This window comes from Triturus cristatus, chromosome 12, assembly GCF_964204655.1.
Source record: "Triturus cristatus chromosome 12, aTriCri1.1, whole genome shotgun sequence".
In the NCBI taxonomy this organism is placed as follows: domain Eukaryota; kingdom Metazoa; phylum Chordata; class Amphibia; order Caudata; family Salamandridae; genus Triturus; species Triturus cristatus.
In genome coordinates, this window is record NC_140595.1 from 131,532,095 (window position 1) to 131,550,874 (window position 18,780).

An 18,780-nucleotide genomic window follows, 5' to 3' on the forward strand; every position below is an offset into this window, starting at 1 on the left:
AGTGGAGGCTTGGACCACCAAGCTCTCCCGGGTGGGGTGTTGGGAGAGGAAAATGGGGTCGCCTGGAGTCGGGCGGTGACGTCGGGCAATCATCCTGTCCACGGGAGCCCCAGCGTTGGGCCTGGACCATGTGCCCAAAAGGATGTCGGTGAGGGCCTTATTAAACGGTAGCAAGGGCTCCGAAGAGCTCGCAGCCAGTTGATGCACCTCTGTCAGGAGGTTAGTCCTGACTGCCACCGTAGGAAGCTCGAGGTTAAGAGCCTCGGCCACCCTACGCAACACCACTGCGTATGATGCTCCCTCCTCCGTAGCAACGGTAGGAGGAGACAATATGCCAAGGTCAGGGGAGGTGTCCAAACCACTGGCATTCCCCAGTTCCTCTCTCCTTTCCTGTTCACTGTCCACCTGGTCATTTAAAGGGTCACCTGACCCCTCCCAGTCCTTATCATCATCATCATCTGGGTGCCATTCTGGTTGAAAATGGACCCCAGGAGTGAACAGGTGCATAAAAACCGCTCTTGGCGCCGGATCCGGCATCGGACGACACCGGTCCGACTTCAGATCCACTTCGGGATGGAGGCCTGGGTCGACGCCGGCCGGGGGTTCGACCGGCTTGGAACGCGGTAGTGGTGCCAGAGGAAGCGGCGCCGGTTGACCTGATTACACCTCCACCAGGCCTGGATCCAAGGTGGCCCTGCGACGCCGGAACCACCGGCGGAAAAAGCAGAGAACTGACGTCAACTCGCGAGGGCGGCGTCTAAGTAGCTACTGCGACGTCATCCCGGCGACACGATACCAATGATGGACGCGGAGCAGACAGACGCCAGAGGTACTGCAGACGAAAAACTTTCCGGATCCAGTCTGACGCCTGGCGGTAATTCTAAGGTAAGGACTCTATAACTAATGTGTTTCTTTCAGATTGTACATTTAAACAGGACACAGGTGGCAAGAGCCTGTTTATCAAGGCCAGCAGAGGCCAAACCAGATAGCCGAACAAAATAAAACGGTGAAACAGTACTAAGGTGGATTTCCTTACAATATTATTTCAAAGTTCAAGTCTGTTGATTATAAGAGGAATGCCTAAATGAAAAAAATGAGGATGTACGAGCAGTCTTTTGTATTTTTCTTTATCACAAACTCCCTTGCATCCGAGGGCCAAACAATGAGTAAAATCAGAAAGTTTCTCAGAGTGCTAGGGAAATTTTATAATTTTTTGCAAGACTTACTTCTCTTTGGACATTTGTGTCACCATTCTGTCCCGCTTCAAGACACCTATTGTTAGTTGTGGAGTGGCCAATGCTCAGAAGGGGATTTCCAGCATAAAGCACTACACAAGAATTAGATGTAAATCAAATTCAACCACGATCCAAGTTCAATTACGGCTACAATATCTATCCAGTTATCCTTGACTTTCACTCTGCTAAATCACTGAAACACTCAAACAAAAAATAGATCATGGACATACAGAGAGTGGCATTAATATCACCCCCCCAATTTTAGTTCCCAATATCCATGCAACGCAACAAAGCACTCTTCCACTTTGCAACTCACACATGTGGATGATTGAAATAGAGACATAAATCTGTGGGATGACAAGCAAGATTCTTTAGAACTGAAAAGCTTTTTCAGTTTCTTGGCAAGCCCTTGCTGCTTTTTTAAACACTTTTATTGCATTTGTATAGAATATATAACTTTTCATCCTTCAACTTTAAACAATTTAAACTTGATAACACCCTAGATGGTTTAAGCAAATATGTTATCTATATATGTTTTTTCAATATATATATATATACATACATATACACAGATCGGAGCCTTTAAGCAAACGGTGATAAGCAATGTCTTTGCAAAAAGATCGGCACAAGTTTTATTTTTTTTATTTTTCCCTCTTCTAAAAACACATGTGCTTATAAAGAGGCAATGAGGGGGAGGCAGTGCAAACACTTGCAAAAAGTGCAAAACCCACAAGCTGCTGGCCTGCAACATTCCTGTTCGCTCTTGAAGATGGGGTGGCGCTGCAAATAAAGGCTTAACCTTTCTGCACAGTCGCTGCTATTTCAACTAAAGTGGAAACTTGTTCTATAGCAAGTTACCTTAAAAAGAAACTTTGTTGTTCCATAAATGAAGCATCTGATACTTGCTACAATCGATAAATGTGAAATGGTAATGTATTGCGCTGTACTATGAGGAGGCAATTGTCTCCAAAATTTAAATTTTGTTCCAAAGTATGCTAAAACACCTCTTGCACGTCAAACAGTGCTAATAGCTTCTGTTAGTTCCACAAATAAAGAAAATTACATCAATATTTAAATGGCTTACAAGTATGGCATCCAGTTGTCATGACGCATTTTAAAACAAACCGCTAGATCAAAGTCAACGACCGCCAGGATGTTCAAACTATCAAAGATATTCTTTTTTGGTAGATGCAAATTCCCATTTGTTTGTTCAAGATGTTAATTTGTCCGAGGATGGGAGAGGATTGACATACATGTCAGCCAAGCGTCCACCTTGGCCTTGAAGCTCGGCATGGGAACCCAAAAGAAGTTCCTTACCCAACAGTATAACTTCATTTTATTTGGGTTAGTTTGTTATACCGAATCCTTAATCCAGTAACTACTCATTATAGGCAGACTGGAAACATCCAGCACAGTGAGGACATGAGTTCAGGCTCTGTTTCGAAGATTTTGAGAGCAGGCGATTCAGTTCACTTGTACAAATTCATGTTCTAAAGTAACTTTGAAGACTTCCAAATGCACTTGAACAATTCCCACCTACGCAGAAATATACTAGGAAAAGCTTTGGCAATCTTCAAAAAATTTCAAAGCCAAATTATAGGTAACGTAAAAGATCTGCTTTAAAGGAAAGTATATAGTGGTGTTAATTTGAAAGACCCAGGGATTACCTTAGCTAATTAGGAGTCAATGGTAGGGGGTGTAGGTAAATGCATTGCATTGTGATACATTTTAAAAGTAATGTGTTGTTGGAAATCTGGAAAAACTGATCAAGTAGCACATGCACAAAAAGTAACTGAACATGGGTCTCAAGTACATATTTTTGCCTCCAGCGTCTGATAGCCCTTGAATGGTCTCGTTCCAATCAGCACATGCAACACTGCACAAGAAGATTACATGGCGAGTTGGGAAAACAGAAAAAACACACTCTGAAACTATCAAAGCAATAAAGTAGCCTAGCCAAATATCAGACCAGAAGCCACCAAAACCTAATGAAACGTTAAGTGAGGTGTGTGTATTTCTTACCTAATACTGCTTTTTCCAGCGAGGCAACTTGCAGTCTATTTGATATTTACACCTTTTTAAACTTAATACCAAAAAGGACATTAATTATACCTTGTAGCCACCGGGCACACTTCCCTCCTATAGTGAATAGATAATCAGGCAAATGTGCAACAAATATACCAGAACAGGGCACAACACACCGTGAAACCACACAGAAAAATAAGATTTAAAAAACACAACAAAATATTTGAAACGAGTTGACGAAAAAGGGGGTCTTTGCAATAAGTTTTTTTTATCATTAACCTTTCCTGCACAGCTATCGAGCTAAATGAGCTGTAACTGCTTTCTAGTCTTATGATGGCACAAAAGCTCTTAGGACAAGTGAAATTGATTTTGCAGAGTGAAACTGCTATCACTAAATGCATCTGACCTTTGAGTTTGAACATTGCTTTAGCTGTGAGGTTTTCAGAAGAGGAGCAGGGTTGCACCACGCAATAGAGGCAACATGTGCCTCAAGCTTGAATAACTGGAAGACAAGCTGGTGTTTCACTTTCACAGGCCCACTGCTAGTTCCCACAGGCACCCAGGTATACCTCAGAGTCAAGAGTATCGAGGGTACATGTTCTTCATCAAGCCTCAGAGTAAGGTAAACACCATCTCCTGGTAATTCTAAAAACAATGAAGTTGTGCTTTTGGTCTTTCAAAAAGACGTGGGATGAAAACCAAGTTATCGGTTGAATAAAGTCGTTATTTTCTCTTTTGGTGAAATAATGAACTGCGTAGAAATGGGCCTAACACAAACTGGTATTCGATTCTCAATAAACTTGCCACCAGGGTTCCACGAGTGCATAGAAGGTAGTCTGAACATTGCCACCTAAGTGCAGTCCTGTAGTATTGTTAACGACTTTATCCCAATAGTTATGTCTGGGCCACATCTAATGAAAATTCTCATAAATCCTGGATGTAAAGCGGAGAATGTCAAATGCATCAATCCTACTGCTTAGGCGCATCTAATGTTTTGACCGATTACAGTGCACTTAATCTCTACAGCTGAAGTCTTGAGAGGAGGGAATAGTGCTTTTTTTTTAGGCTTCGTATGTTCTGGCAAAAAGAATTAATGACCAAAAATATAACCCTTTCCTCCACACTCATTTTCCAATAAAGGAAAGCATAATGTGGTGCCCTTCACAGTGAGGGGGTTAAAGGACAAAGAACAATAACCCCTCTGCCAACCTCCGACCATGATCCAGTCTTCAAGGACTCTCGGCAGAACTGGTGGCATCCTTAACTGCAATTCCATGAACCAGAGAGGTGACAAAGGGGGAAAATGGAGAAAAGTTTGTTTTTTTTTAAATAAAATTTATTATTAAAGAGAAAAGAGATTAGCTACTAGGGAAAGGAATAAAAAGAAACGAGGTGGGAAGATTTGTTTATAAGTCATAACCCATTTGTTTATAAGTTATAACCATTTGTGATGAGGGTTCTACCACCGGTTTTAGTACCCTTTACAGGCATTTTGTAAGTATTTCGTAAACAGTTACACTAAACAGAAAATAAAACATGTTCCGATGCAGAATAGAGATTTCTTTCCAAGTGTTTTCGCTTTTGCATCGATTTGGGAAAGAGCAGCGACTTTACAGAGGTTAAGCACTTCAAGCCAAAGACCTAAAAAGGTTTTAGAGGACATAACAACAAGCCAAAGTGTAAGTCCAGCAATCTTTCTTTGGAATAAGTGGTGGCTGAAATAGCTTGCTTGATGCTCTTAGCACAAGACGTTTCCCATCAGAAAGCAGAAACCAATGAATCCCTTCACCACAGCAGCTAGTCTAAAAACAACAGTCAAACTTTGGGATTTGGGGAGGCTCACGGGAGCGTGAGGAAGAACAAAACTACTCAACATATTAGCCAATCAAATATTGTAGGTACAGGTCTTAAAGGCCAAACGCTCTTACCTGGGAAAATGTAGTAGAAAAATAACATGTACCTCTCACACACTCATACCCATGCTCTCTCCATTCCAACCTCTCCCCAAAAAGTTAAATGCCTTAGGAAATTCAGACCCAAAGGCTAAAGTAAGCGTGAAGCGTATTCAGTGTCTTCGATTTTATGTATATATTTACTATTTTTTGTAATCATTGTTCTTTTTTTCCTGTCATCCTGTTCATCTTCTCTTTGCAAAAGCAAAAAGTCCAAAGTGCAATATTGCCGAACAAAAAAGCCGCCCTGGAGAACATGGTGGGAGGAGGATGTCATCTTTTACCCCATTTTCGTTTCTTTAGATTTTTTTCAATAAAAAGCTGAAAATATTTTAAATGTTAGCACAAAACTTTGGAGTCTCCTTCCTTCCACATCCCGATGACGTTTGTGGGAGCAAGCTCATGAAGGCATACATTGAACCCTATCTGGGCCTGCCTCGTCATCGTCGGAGGTGTCTGAAGAACTTGGAGAGTCATCCGAGTCTGCATCTCCGGCTCCGGTGCCCCCCTCTCTCCGGCGCTGTTAAAAAAACAAAACAAAAAAAGTATTAACAAATTCATTTAGGATGCTCTGTAAATGTAGAACCCCAACATCTTTGTTTACAAGATTTTCAAATTTGAAAGCACACGCAAAGTATTTAGGTCTCACAGAAATGGTCCACTTTCTCTAGCACTGAAATACCTAGATCAGCTGACAATGCTGTGGGCAGATGCTCCTACAGAATAGGGAAAAAATACTTCAAACAAATTCTTCTGAGGCGCCAGTTCTTCAATATTATACCCTCATTTAATGCAAATTACCGCAGAACAACAGCCGACACGCGGTTAGGGGCTTAGTAGCTTCTTCAGAGTTAATAAAATTGACTGTAGGAATGTAGATAAATATATCATGTCCATTTTTTTCAGTTACAAAAACAACATATGTACCCAGGTAGTTTGTGATCAAGTCTAAAAGGGCTTCAGACTTGGTACTTCGTAAATGTCATACATTTGTTAGGTCGAGTTCAATATTTGCTTGTGCAATGATTGATGAATTAAAAAAAAAACATCCAATAGGCTAAATTAAGCTTACTCCTCATTTGGAGGAAAACCCCAGTGTGTTCTAGTTTATTTTCAAGCAAAAACTATATATGGCCACAAGACGGCTGTGTCCACTCAGTGCCCACAGACACTGCACCTTTAAGAATTTCAAAAGCAGCTTGAGCTCCCATCATGCCTTGTACTGTCCGTAAGGCAGCTTGCCAGAGAAACAGAGGAACGAAGGATACCTCACTAAGGTTTTTACTTGTGGCTTTGGAAAACACGGAGGTGCGAGGGTTGTTTTACAGAGACTATGAGAAAACAAATCTCAGAGACTGGATTTAGAGATAAGTAACCCTTCCTTCGGTCACAGGAATCTCTTTCATGACTATGAAGAGCAGAACAAAACAGAAGTCTGAAAAACTGCCTGAAGAAAGGATCCAAAGGCAGAGGCCTGTTAGCCTTTCAGTCGCTCTTAACAACGCCCGAGACTAGCCACCTAGCTATGGTTTGTTTCAGAGATGTCATGTCAGTGAGGGTAGCGCAAAGCGTAACCAATAACAGTTGACAATGACTGAGATCTTTGCTCTTGGCTAGAATGTCTCTCAACACTCTCTTCAGTGCGGAAAGACATTTCAGCAGAAAAGGGTTTGGAATAACCTTATAAAGGGGTATGATGCTAGCTCTTACGGAGACCTTATTGCATTGAGAACCATGAAAGGTTTCTCCAGACGCAGTTCAGCTCCGTCCATCATCTCCTTGTGTTTGCATTGTTGGCCCTAAGGTGGCAAGGTATGGTCAGACAAGGATCCCTTGCTCACTTTGCCACTGGATTCAAGCTAGCCTGGCTGATGAGGGGTGTTACCCTGGAAACAGTCCTAGGATGCTTGTTTCCGATCCAGGAAAAGACATGGCATGTCAGTTCGGGCTGGACTATTCCCATGAGGAACAGGGTCAAGACTGATTTGCATATGGCTGGGTCTGAACTGAGGTGGGGAAGTGAGATAAAGAACTATGATGGATTCAACCCAGATCTGTGACTGGGGGCGAGTGTCTGAAAAGTATCAGCTTTCCGTCCATAATCTCCATGTGAAGATTTAACGAACAGGAAATCTACTTCCCATGACAAGTGTTGCATGCTTTATGCTAGGGTTCAAATGAAGGGCCCAGTTATGTTTCAAGAGTAATGCAGAGTTCTTTCAACACGAAGATAGAGAAAACAATGCCTGAGCGGAGGGTAAGCAGTGATGCCAGACAACACAAGGGAAAGTAAGCCCAGATTTTGTCAATGAAATACAATAGGGGAATACCAACTCTTCCTGGCAAGCTCTACGGTCCACCTTCTTTTGGATACACTGTAAGCAGATGTTCTTCCACCTCGGGTATAGAAGGTTTGAGTGGTAGAACAGCCAGTGCCTCTGTTAGGATAGTCATTCCGTTTTCTGGCAGGTTCAGGTGGCCTCAATGCAAGTACATGGGAAGCAAGCAACCAAGTTCAGCAAGGGTAGTTTGGGTGAATGATCTTATTCTACATCCTGGTAAAAAGGTCCAGCCTGTAAGGAACAACCTTGCCAACTGTGTAGGGGAACAAAAGATTTGGAGGAAAAGTACGGGTGAATGCCCACAACCAACCGGCCAAATGAGCATTCTCTATGGATCTTGGCTCAGGAACCAGGAGGAGAAGGTAGAGTATTTTGTGTTTTTGTGGTAAACCGGATGATTTGCTGAGTTGCCTCAAGTGTGAAATTTGTCTTGCAGAACATCTTTATTTAGCACCTACACATGCTCTGCTAAGAGATGCCTGCTGGCCTTGTCTACTTTCCAGTTCTGGAGATCTAGGAGATAAACCACAGCCACTGATATGTCCCCCACAAGTTACCAATGCATATCAACTGCACTTCTCTTGACAGGACTCTCAAACTTCTTCCTCCTTGTTTGTCTGGCTAATGCGCAGTTGTCATACGGTGCGTCTATAGTTGGGTAGATGTTGTGGATATTGAGAGAGCCATCCTAAATGGCAGCATAAAACTATAGTGGTGCTTTTTTCTGACTTGGACCCTGTGCATGAGGCTGAATATATCTAAGGTGTGGTGTGCAACCATTCATAATTGCTATAGATAAAAGAACTACAAATTTCTGAAACAAGCATTGCAAATTCAATAGGTCTTGAATTTGTTGGAGTTGGAGTTATTGGCATTATAAATGCCAATGTTTTTTTACCTAGCCATGGTGCAGGGTGCAGTACAATATGTGGCCAAAAGAGGTCCCATGGAACCTCTCTTGGCCACATATGGTACTGCAGCATGACTAGGTAAAAAACACATTAGAATTTATAATGCCAAGAACTCCAACAGACCTAATGCATAGACTCTAGCAAGGCGAGCGGATGAAAAGAAAGGTGCGGCTGCCAACATCTATTTTTTTCAATATTGTGAGCTTTTGGTAAGCAGCGCAGCACGCCAGCTGTGCCGTGCTGCCTATTAAAAGCATATAATATTGAAAAAATAGACTTTGGCAAGCCGCGCATTTGTTTTCTTCGGCGGGCTCGCCAAAGTCTATTTTTTCACTATTGTAAGCTTTTGGTAAACAGCGCAGCAGCCCCCTGTGCCTCGCTGCTTATTAAAAGCAAAAAATAGACTTTGGCGAGCCGCACTGAAGAAAAGAAAGGCATGGCTCGCCAAAGAGTATTTGTTTAATATAGTAAGCTTTTAGTAAGCAGCACAGCACACAGCCTGTGTCGTGCTGCTTATTAAAAGCATATAATATTGAAAAAATAGACTTTGGCAAGCTGTGCATTTGTTTTCTTCGGCGCGGCTCGCCAAAGTCTATTTTTTCAATATTGTGAGCTTTTGGTAAGCAGCGCAGCACGCCGCCTGTGCTGCTAAGTTAAAAGTTGGGCGAGCCGCAATCACACGCGGGAGGTTACAAAAGCAAAAAAGGCAGTACTAAGGAGGGACTACTAAGCCCATTAACAAGCAAAAGCAACCATTTAGAATGGACAGTAACAGGAGCCAATTGAAAAGATGGGAGGAAAATGGGCGGAGCTTCAAGTCCATACCTGAATACAGCCTGTCTCGAAGAGCCAGCGCAAGCGCTGCCTAGGCAAGACCTAAAAAGTATCTCATGCATGGCAATGAGAGAGACAGGCTGACTGTCCTAGATAACAGAATGTCAAAGCAGGAGAAGTAATGAGATATCAGCAATTCCCAAATAACAAGGATATCGGAGAGATGGCAGCAGGAGGGTTTGAGGCACTGATGAAGGTGGACATGAAAACATGCATTGCTGAACTTAATATACATATTTAACAGAGGCAAACTTGGGAAGAGCTGCGGCTGATGTCAAATTAGACATGCGGCAAATCAAAGAAAGGAAGGAATCTGCAGAAAGCCAACTGGAAGCTAACATATCCAAGCAAATTAAGCACACCTCCACAGCCCAGCTTGAATCCCAAACTAAACTGCTGATAAATAAATGTGAAAAGTTGGTTGAGGCGACTTTACACTCAACTCTTATCTCAAAGGACCAAAGGATATAATATCTACGCATGTTTCAATGCGATCTCCAAAGCTGTACTACATGGAGATCAACACTTACACATAGAAAAAGTCAGAGGACAAAGGCAATCTAAAGATTGATCTGCAAAACCATGAGACTTGTGGCAAAACTATTGGACTACAGGCTGACGCAAAAAATCATACTTCAGGACAGGCAGCATGAAAGCTTCTTTCAAAAGGGGACAGTAGGGGACTACATTGCCAGGGCTTCTTAGTGGATACCCTAGAGCAGTGATACTCAAAGTACGACCCGGGGGCTGCATGCGGCCCCCCTGACCTTTACATACTGCCCCCTGGGCGGCAGCAGCAGCTCTGGGCTGCCGTTTACTCGACTCAGACCTACCATGAAAAAAAAAAGTTATATATACAGCAAACACTTATTTAAAGGTTAATTGCAGTTAAGGAAAGTAAGGAACTAGGCCCTTAACTTTGGGAACATCTTCATTTGTAAACACAGGCACTAGATATACATGCTTTGCTTCCCCTACACCCACTTCACACCCACTTCTGGCATCAGTGAGGCCCGCAGTCACACCATAGACCAACTTTGCGGCCCCCAGGAAAATGTTTGTGAATACCCATGTCCTAGAACTGGATGTGTCATTTTAAAAAGGAAAAAGTACAAAAGAACATTTTGCCTCATAACATTTCTTCTATTTCTTCTTTTTTATTTAAATAAAATGCTGCTTAAAAAGCGTTCATGTGATTCTGTACAATCACATAAATATTTTGTTATCTATTGATGTCAGAGGGAATCGCAGGACTGTAAACTATGTTGATGAAGAAGTGCCCTATAACGACACCAGGATGCAGCACCGGTTAAGCATTTAGTCAGATTTCAGGAACAAACGTCACTTATACAAGTCAACAATGGACCTCTAACATGCACTCAAAGGTCAGCACAGTTACAACTCAGGAAGTTAGCCGAAATCTTTGATTGCAATGGACAACAATTATTCCATACTTCTACAATCATTCTTTCTAGGTGTATTTTTCCTACACATGGATCCTCCTTTTTATAGGTTATTCTTCAAAAGTTCAGAAAATGTATAGCTTTGTGATACTGTTGTATTATGTGATTTAAATTACTTGCTATCTTTACATAATGAACGGAAAACAACTTTGACAGAACATGAGAAGACAGGCAGCTGGGATCTATACCATGACAGGTCTAACAGAAGGGCCTGTGTGGGATGTTAAAATACACAGGAGAAGTAGCAAAGTGAAAACCGCCTCCAGAAAAAGCAGCAGACACATGCCACCACGATGAGGTGATGAAGTCATGAGAAAGTAAACACTCCCAACTTCTGTTCTGACCAAATGTCACCTTAAAAGAGCTGCATGGGTGGAGGAGCCAAGATGGCGACCGGAGCAGACGCTTGAGCGCCCGGCTCCGTCGGCCCTTGGCCTCGGACTATCATCCTGATTCCTATCCTCGCCGATTTTCGAGGTGCAACGTGTGCGACGACGCGCTGACCGCGCCGCCGCTTTCCCGGAGTCTGAGCCCGCCCGGATGCCGGAGTTCTTGGTGCCTTTGTTCTCCGCACTGGACCCCTGCTCTATTGTGGCCTTGGCCGGCCCCCTGGAAGCTCCGCAGTCACTGGACCCGCCGGCGCAAACCTGAGCCCCGCGGCCCCGATCCCGCCTCACACCACGGACTGTCGCCAGATGAGCCGGGGGAGAGACGCCCGGACACCTCCTGCACCTTGCACCTGACGGGCTGGAGCTATAGGGTAAGCCCCGGTGTGGCGGGTCTCCTGCCCCGCTCTGTGGACCGCGCTGTGGAAGGCTGCAGACCCCCTTCTTCTATTGCCTAGTCGGCTGCAAAGAGAGTCCGAGGGAGGGGAAGCGACTGTTGGCTTTCACCTGTTGCGGCGCAGACCTGAGGGGAATTGCCTCCTTGTTACGACCCCCCCCTGGCCACTGTACCGTTCAGCGGTAAAACATGGCGTTGATTGCCTGCTCGCTGCTGGGGGGTGATGCTCCGGTCTCGCCCGCTGCCCGCTTCGCCCTCCCTCTACCAGACTCCAGCTCCACAGTGCCGTCCCGGATTGCTGCCGATGTGGGGGCGCAGCTTCCGCTGACATGCGGCTCCGTTCTGGCTGCCCTGCGGGACTTTCGTCTGCAATTGTGTGTTGGCTTGCAAACGCTGAGTGAGCGGTTCGACTCCATACTGTCGGCTGCGGGTCGTGAGCGCCCCGTTTGTTATCAACAAGACGTGGGTCTGCCAGTGCTTCTGTCCTCTTGCGGGGACGCAACGACTGTATATAACCGTGCTACACTGGTGTCTGCATCTGGCTTTCCCGGCACCCAGGATCAATCGATCTCCTGCTCAATTGCGGATACTTTGTTTCCCCGTTCATTGCTGCCTGCTTTGTTGTTGCCTGCCTCACCGCGTCCGCAAGAGTATCCAGCTGAGCGACACCTGACGTCCTCGAGGAACCGTTCACGGTGGCCTACGGCTTCTTTTATGTGGAACTCCTGTACTTTACAGGCCAGGTCTGGATTTTATATGGTGCACAAGGGGACCTCAATAGATGATCGGCGGCCATTTTGTGACTCTACTTCTCCATCTTCTCCCAAGCGGCCATATTGTCTTTGTCTGCACGGGATGCGGGGCCTTCATGTGGGGGCTGGTCTAATCTTAAGCCCGCGATCGGGCCAGGGCTAGATTGATTTCTATCACCATGGTTTCACGGATGGGCTGGACTGGGACTGGAACTGTTTGCATATGTTGTGCGCACTCGTCGCGATTTGTCTGCCTTCATTTAAATTGTTGTGACACGTTATCTTCACACGACCGCTTTTGGGTGTAGTGGGTTCTCAGTGTGTGGAGGCGTAGCTGGCCGGTGGTTTCGGGCGCTCCGAGGTTACGTGGGCTCCTCCCCGCTTTCTTCTTTGTTTTCTTATTTCCTTTACTCTATTCCTACTTTCTCTCTTGTCTATATTTCGGGTTCATTGGGCGACAGGCACTATGCTGGGGGGGGGGCAGGCCGTAGCCTCCGCATTGGTGTAGGGTGGGGGGGTAATTTACTGTTTCTTTTTAGTTCTATGGGCCTTTTTCTTCTATGTCTCTGCGCTATACTTGTTTCGATTCGGGGTCCGGGTGTGGGGTGGATTGAGTGGGGGCGGCTTTGGAGGGGTGCGTATTTACTCATGTGACTATCCTGTTATATAACTGCATCGCCTCACTGTCTGAGATTTTCTATGGCCGTTTTAATGATGCTGCTGCTCTCCTGTGTGGTGAAGCCATCTTGCGGACTCGAATCTCCTTGGTTCTATCCTCTACTGACTTTTTCCTCGATAAAATTATTTTGAAAACCTTAAAATTAACCTTCACTTCTCCTTCCCCTGGTGTCAAGGATCTCTCCAGTGTATAACTCCTGAATCGTTGCTAATCTTGACCATTGATGCACAGGGGATGTAATGTTTGTCTCAGTGCTTAACCGTATTGTGGCCGGCCTGATGGTTGTAGGCCCGTATTTGTTCTTTTAATATGCACAAATAAAGGTTTTTAAAAAAAAAAAAAAAAAAGAGCTGCATGGCTCAATGGCCTAACAGTTATAGAATGCTCCGTCACTGAATACCCTGATGATGTCTAATCCAGGTATGTAGAAACAGCTGCCATTAACATAAAATGGTCTGTAGAAATTAGTTGTCATTAACCTATAGTGGCATGTTTGCCAAATACGTAAAAACAGTTGCCAATCTGCCATTTAGAACTTACGCTATCCACTTACTTACCAGGGGATAGGTGCAACGACGCCCCTAGGAACAGTGACTGCCAGTTGTTCATTTTTAACATGTACATTTCAGCTTCGCACGTTATAGTATCCATAACGAAAAGTTTCTTACCTGTCGGTGTAGTTTTGCAGCTTGAAGATCTTTCTGGATTCACTATGCTGTGCATTATTCCGCGATCTTGTGGTTGGGTCCGGATTCGTAGTCTTTTCTTTGTTTTTGTTTTTTTTTTTGTAGCCCAGGTGGGCGTCGACGTCCACCATTTGGTGCACCTCCCGTGACGTCGTCGTGCTTCCTGCGGAAGTCCCACCTTTGGGGCGCCATCTTCGGGTTCTTTTTTCCCTTTTTTTTTTTTTTTTTTTTTAACCCTAGGCGATTGATTAATCTTTTTGTCCATATTTCAGTACGTCTTCACCTATTTGATCCTATCCATTTCACCCCCTCTTCCTCCAGCCTCATCTTCCTGGCGGAGGTGGGTGGGTTCGCTAGTGAACCCAGAAAGATCTTCAAGCTGCAAAACTACACCGACAGGTAAGAAACTTTTCGTTTTGCAGCGTGAATCTTTCTGGATTCACTATGCTGTGCATAGACTTTGTAGCGGTTTTCCTATTTTTGTGGTGGCTGGGTGGAAGATGATCGCTGGTCGTTGAAAATGTGTTGTAGCACCTTCTGTCCGACCTGTGCTTCCTTATTCATTTGAATGTCCACGCAGTAGTGCTTTGTGAACGTGTGCACAGATGCCCAAGTTGCTGCGAGACAAATGTCTTGGATGGGCGTGTTTGCCAGGAAGGCAACTGTGGCCCCCTTCTTCCTTGTGGAGTGAGCTTGTGGCCCCTCCGTTAGCTCCTGTCCAGCCTGTTTGTGACAGAATTGAATAGTGAGGGCAATCCACCTAGCGATGGTGCCCTTGGTCACTGGTCTACCCATGAAGCTAGTAGCAAAGGACACAAACAGCTGCTTCGACTTCCTGAGTTCCTTGGTTCTTTCAATGTAGTGCATCACCGCTCTTCTGGCATCGAGGGTGTGCAGGGCCTTTTCTGCGTTTGTAGTCGGGTTTTGGAAGAAACTCGGTATCTGGATACTCTGATTCATGTGGAACGCCGACACTACCTTGGGCATGAAGTGTGGGTCCGTCCTCAGGACTACCCTGTCCTTGTGAATTTGAATGTAGGGCTCCTGTAGCGTTAGCGCTTGAAGCTCGCTCACCCTGCGTAGTGAGGTTATGGCCACTAGAAAGGCAGTTTTCATCGTCAACATTTGTAGATTGGCCTTGTGAATGGGTTCAAACGGCGCCTTCATGAGCTCCGTCAGAACCACGTTTAAATTCCATGCCGGCGGCGGCATCCTTTTCGGGGGTGCCATTCTTTTGGCTCCCTCCATGAATCTCTTCACCACCTGCGAGCTGAAGAAACTTCCACCCTTCTCACCTCTGGTGTAGGCAACGATCGCTGCTAGGTGCACCCTTAGGGAGCTCGAGCAGAGGTTACTCTTTAGAAGGTGTGTGAGGTACCTCAGCACAGTTGAGTCTCTTGTCATTCTGTTGTGCAGGCCCTTCTTCCTGCACCACACCGTGAATCTCTTCCACTTTGCGCTGTAGCACTTTCTTGTAGTAGGTTTCCTTGCCTCCCGTAGCACTCGCATAGTGCTCTGAGGTAACCTTAGGTGTGCGAACTCTAGGTCTTCAGGAGCCATGCTGCTAGGTTGAGGGTCTCTGGCTCTGGGTGCAGGACCTCCCCGTTTTGCATTGAGAGCAGGTCTTTTCTCCTCTCGAACCTGTACGGATTGCCTTGCGCCATTTCTTGAATCTGTGAGAACCATGTCTGCCTCGCCCACTGTGGGGCCACCAGGATCAGAGTCATGTTGCTGGTTCTGCACTTGTCGAGCACTCTGTGCAACAGGGGTATCGGTGGAAAGGCGTAGGCAAATGTCCTCCACCAGCTTATCCATAGGGCATTTCCCTTGGATTGCTGATCTGGTTGCCTGGACGCGAAGTTTTGGCATTTTGCATTGTGGCGTGTTGCAAATAGGTCTATTGTGGGAGTCCCCCATCTCCGGAAGATTTTCTCCGTTTCCTGGCCATTGAGCTCCCACTCGTGCGATGCTGACGTCTGCCTGCTCAGCCAGTCTGCCTCCACATTGTCCTTCCCTGGTAGGTGAATTGCCAGTAGATCTATCTTGAGAGGTATGGCCCATCTCCAAATCTCCTGAGCTAGGGATGAGAGGGGAAACGACTGTGTCCCCCCTTGTTTGTTGATGTAGAACATCGCCGTGGTGTTGTCTGTCTGTACCAACACCCTCTGGCCGCACAGGTGTCTCTGGAATGCCTTCAGGGCTAGCAGTATCGTTTTCAACTCGAGGTAGTTGATGTGGCGGACCGCGTCTGCCGGAGCCCATAGACCCCTCACTCTGAGGTTGTCCATGTGCGCTCCCCATCCCATCTGCGATGCGTCCGTGGTAATGGTCACTGTTGGGCTTGGTGGTGTCAGGCTTCTCCCTGTTGTTATGTTGTCTCTGTTCCACCAAGTTATCTCCTCCTGCACTGCGTGCGTAACAACCACTAGATCCTCCCAACTTCCGTTTGCTTGTGACCATTGCTGTTGCAGCCATTCCTGGAATGGTCTCATGTGCAGGCGTACATTCGGCACCAGCTGTATACAGGACGCCATCATCCCCATCATCTTGCTCACCGCCCTCACTGTCAGAGCTCGCCCCTTCTGGTAGAGCTGCGTCTCCTTCAGTAGGGCATCTGTCCTCCTGTCGCTGGGCACTACTGTACTGTTGAGGGAGTTGATCTTTGCCCCCAGGAAAATCTTTACCTGTTCCGGTTCCAGCGATGATTTTCCCCAGTGGATGGAAAATCCCAGATTTGTGAGGGTGTCTGTTACGCGTTTTGCGTGCCTCTCGCACTTCTCGCGTGAGTTTGCCTTGACCAGCCAGTCGTCCAAGTATGGGTATACGTGTATGCCCTGCTTTCGTAGGTGTGCCGCTACCGCCGACAGGCATTTTGTAAAGACCCTTGGCGCTGATTTCATTCCGAAGGCCAGGGTTGTGAACTCGTAGTGTTCCTGTTCGATGTTGAATCTTAGAAGGCCCTTGTGCCTTCTGTTTATTGGGATGTGAAGGTAGGCATCCTTGAGGTCCACGGTGACCATGAAGTCCCCTTCTCTTATCTGTGGCAGTACCTCCTGCAGTGAAGTCATTTTGAACCTTTGCGTTCTTATGAACTTGTTTAGGTAACGGAGGTCCAGAATGGGCCTGAGGTCTCCGTCTACCTTCGGAACCACGAAGTAGTTTGAGTAGACCCCTTTGTTGCGTTCCCCGAACGGCACTGCCTCTATGGCTCCCTTTTGTAGGAGTTTCCGCGTTTCTTCTCTGAGTATTGCCAGTTCTTGGGCAGATCTCTGTCTTCCCTTCGGTTTCCTGTTTGGAGGTCTTTTCTCCAAGTCTACGCAGTATCCGTACTGCACGATGTTCCGTATCCACTTGTCTGTGGTTATACGCCGCCACTCCTGAAGGTAGAACCTCAGCCTTCCGCCTACTGGTGACGTATGCTCGTAGGCTCTTGAATCTTCTCTTCCCCCTGATGACACTTTTTTGCGCCTCACCCTTGGGGACCTGACGAGGGTAGGCGTCTTCTTGCGTGCTGAGTCACTTCGAGGAGGGCTGATCGCCCCCTCTCCTCCTTTGGCCACGTCCGTTCCCTCTCCCGCGAAAGGACTGGCCCCGAGGTTGATATTGCCAGCTTTGCTTCTGCTGACCTTGACCGTGACCTTCGCCCTGCTGACCTTGTTGGAACGCCTGGTGCGATGTCCCTTGTTGCCTTGCACCCCTACCGTAGGGTCTCCTCGAGGGATTACCTCGTCTCATTCCCCTCAGCTGTAGGGCCCCCATGGACCTTGCTGTCTCGTTTTCCTTCTTGAGCTGGGTGAGCTTTTCGTCCACCGTTGCTCCGAACAGTGTCTCTCCATTGAAGGGGGTGCCAAGGATGTTGTTCTGCACTTCCGGTTTGAATCCCGAGATTCTTAGCCATGCATGCCTCCTCTCTGTGACCCCTATGGCCATGAGTCTTGCTGAAGTCTCTGCCCCATCCAACGCCGTCTTTATACAGGAGTTGGCGATGTTCTTTCCTTCATCCACCAGGTGAGAGGCTCTCTGGCGGTATTCTTCGGGGAGGTGCTTTACTAGCTCCCCCATCTCATCCCAGTGTTGGTATTGGTGTCTATTGAGGAGTGCATTCGAATTCGCCATGCGCCAGTGCATTGCGGCGTTCCTCTCGACCTTTCTGCCTGTGAGGTCGATCCTCCTGCTCTCTTTATCCGGAGGTGGGCCCGAAGTTGCTGGAACGTTGGCCCTTCTCCTGGCCGTGGAGGCTATGATGGAGTCTGCGGTGACGCTACCCTTGATGTAAGGTGGGTCCAGGGAGGAGTGCTTATATTTCTTCTCTGTCCTGGGTGTGATCGACCGGCAGGTGGCAGGCTCCTTGAAGGCTTCTCTCCCCTGGTTCATCACGCTTTGTAGCATGGGGAGGAACTGACTCCTAGTCTGGATGGGGAGCAGTGTTTCGACGAGAAAATCGGCTTTCGGCCTCTCCTCGTCGAGTTTGACGCCGAAGGCCAGTGCTGCGCTCTTCACCACCATATTGTATACCCCGATGTCGTCGGGTGGCGAAGGCCTCGAGGGGTACGTGTCCACGGGCTCTTCCGGGTTTTCGGTGTCGAGATCGTGCCATTCGACGTCGTTGCTGGTAGATGCCGCCGATTCGAAGAACGACTGTTGGTCTTCTTCCTCGGCTTCTTCCTCATAATAGGGCTCCTCTTCTTCTTCGAGATCCCTTGTCAGCCCTTCGGCGTCGAACTCCTCTTCGACCTCGACGACGTCCGCCGATGAAACCGTTGGAATCTTGAATTCCTTCATCCTGGCGTCGAACTCCTTCTTCCTTTGAAGGATGTTCTCCATTTCGGCCTCGAGCCGCCTCTTCTTTTTCTCCATTTCGGAGATGCTTTCGGCGTCGACCGCGGGTCTTTTCGATGAAACTTGCGTCGACGTCGAACGTTCTTTCTGCGTCGATCGGCCCGTTTCATGGGATGATTTCGACGACCCTTGCCTTTCGGCGTCTTTCTGCACCAGGGAGTCCTTTTGTAAGGATCCGCTGGGCCTTTTGTCCGAAGTTCCCCCTTTGGACGTCGAAGTTTTCGGCGCCGGGGCTCCCTTCGTGGACCTTGACTCGGTTTTCTTCGAGTCCCCCTCGTG

At 46.7% G+C, this 18,780-nt stretch overlaps 1 protein-coding gene across 4 annotated transcripts in view; it reads right to left on the reverse strand.

Annotated features, from left to right (window-relative positions):
- Positions 1-1,857: 1,857 nt before the first annotated feature.
- DCAF8 (DDB1 and CUL4 associated factor 8) overlaps positions 1,858-18,780 on the reverse strand; it is a 222,534-nt gene continuing 205,611 nt past the window's right edge. For 2 of the 4 annotated variants that reach the window (XM_085638707.1, XM_085638708.1), the window contains one exon: positions 1,858-5,732. In XM_085638707.1, the coding sequence (XP_085494833.1) occupies positions 5,613-5,732 (120 nt within the window). In that variant the 3' untranslated portion in view covers positions 1,858-5,612. The remainder of the gene's footprint in view (positions 5,733-18,780) is intronic. The other 2 variants (XM_085638709.1, XM_085638710.1) reach the window with 1 other exon arrangement.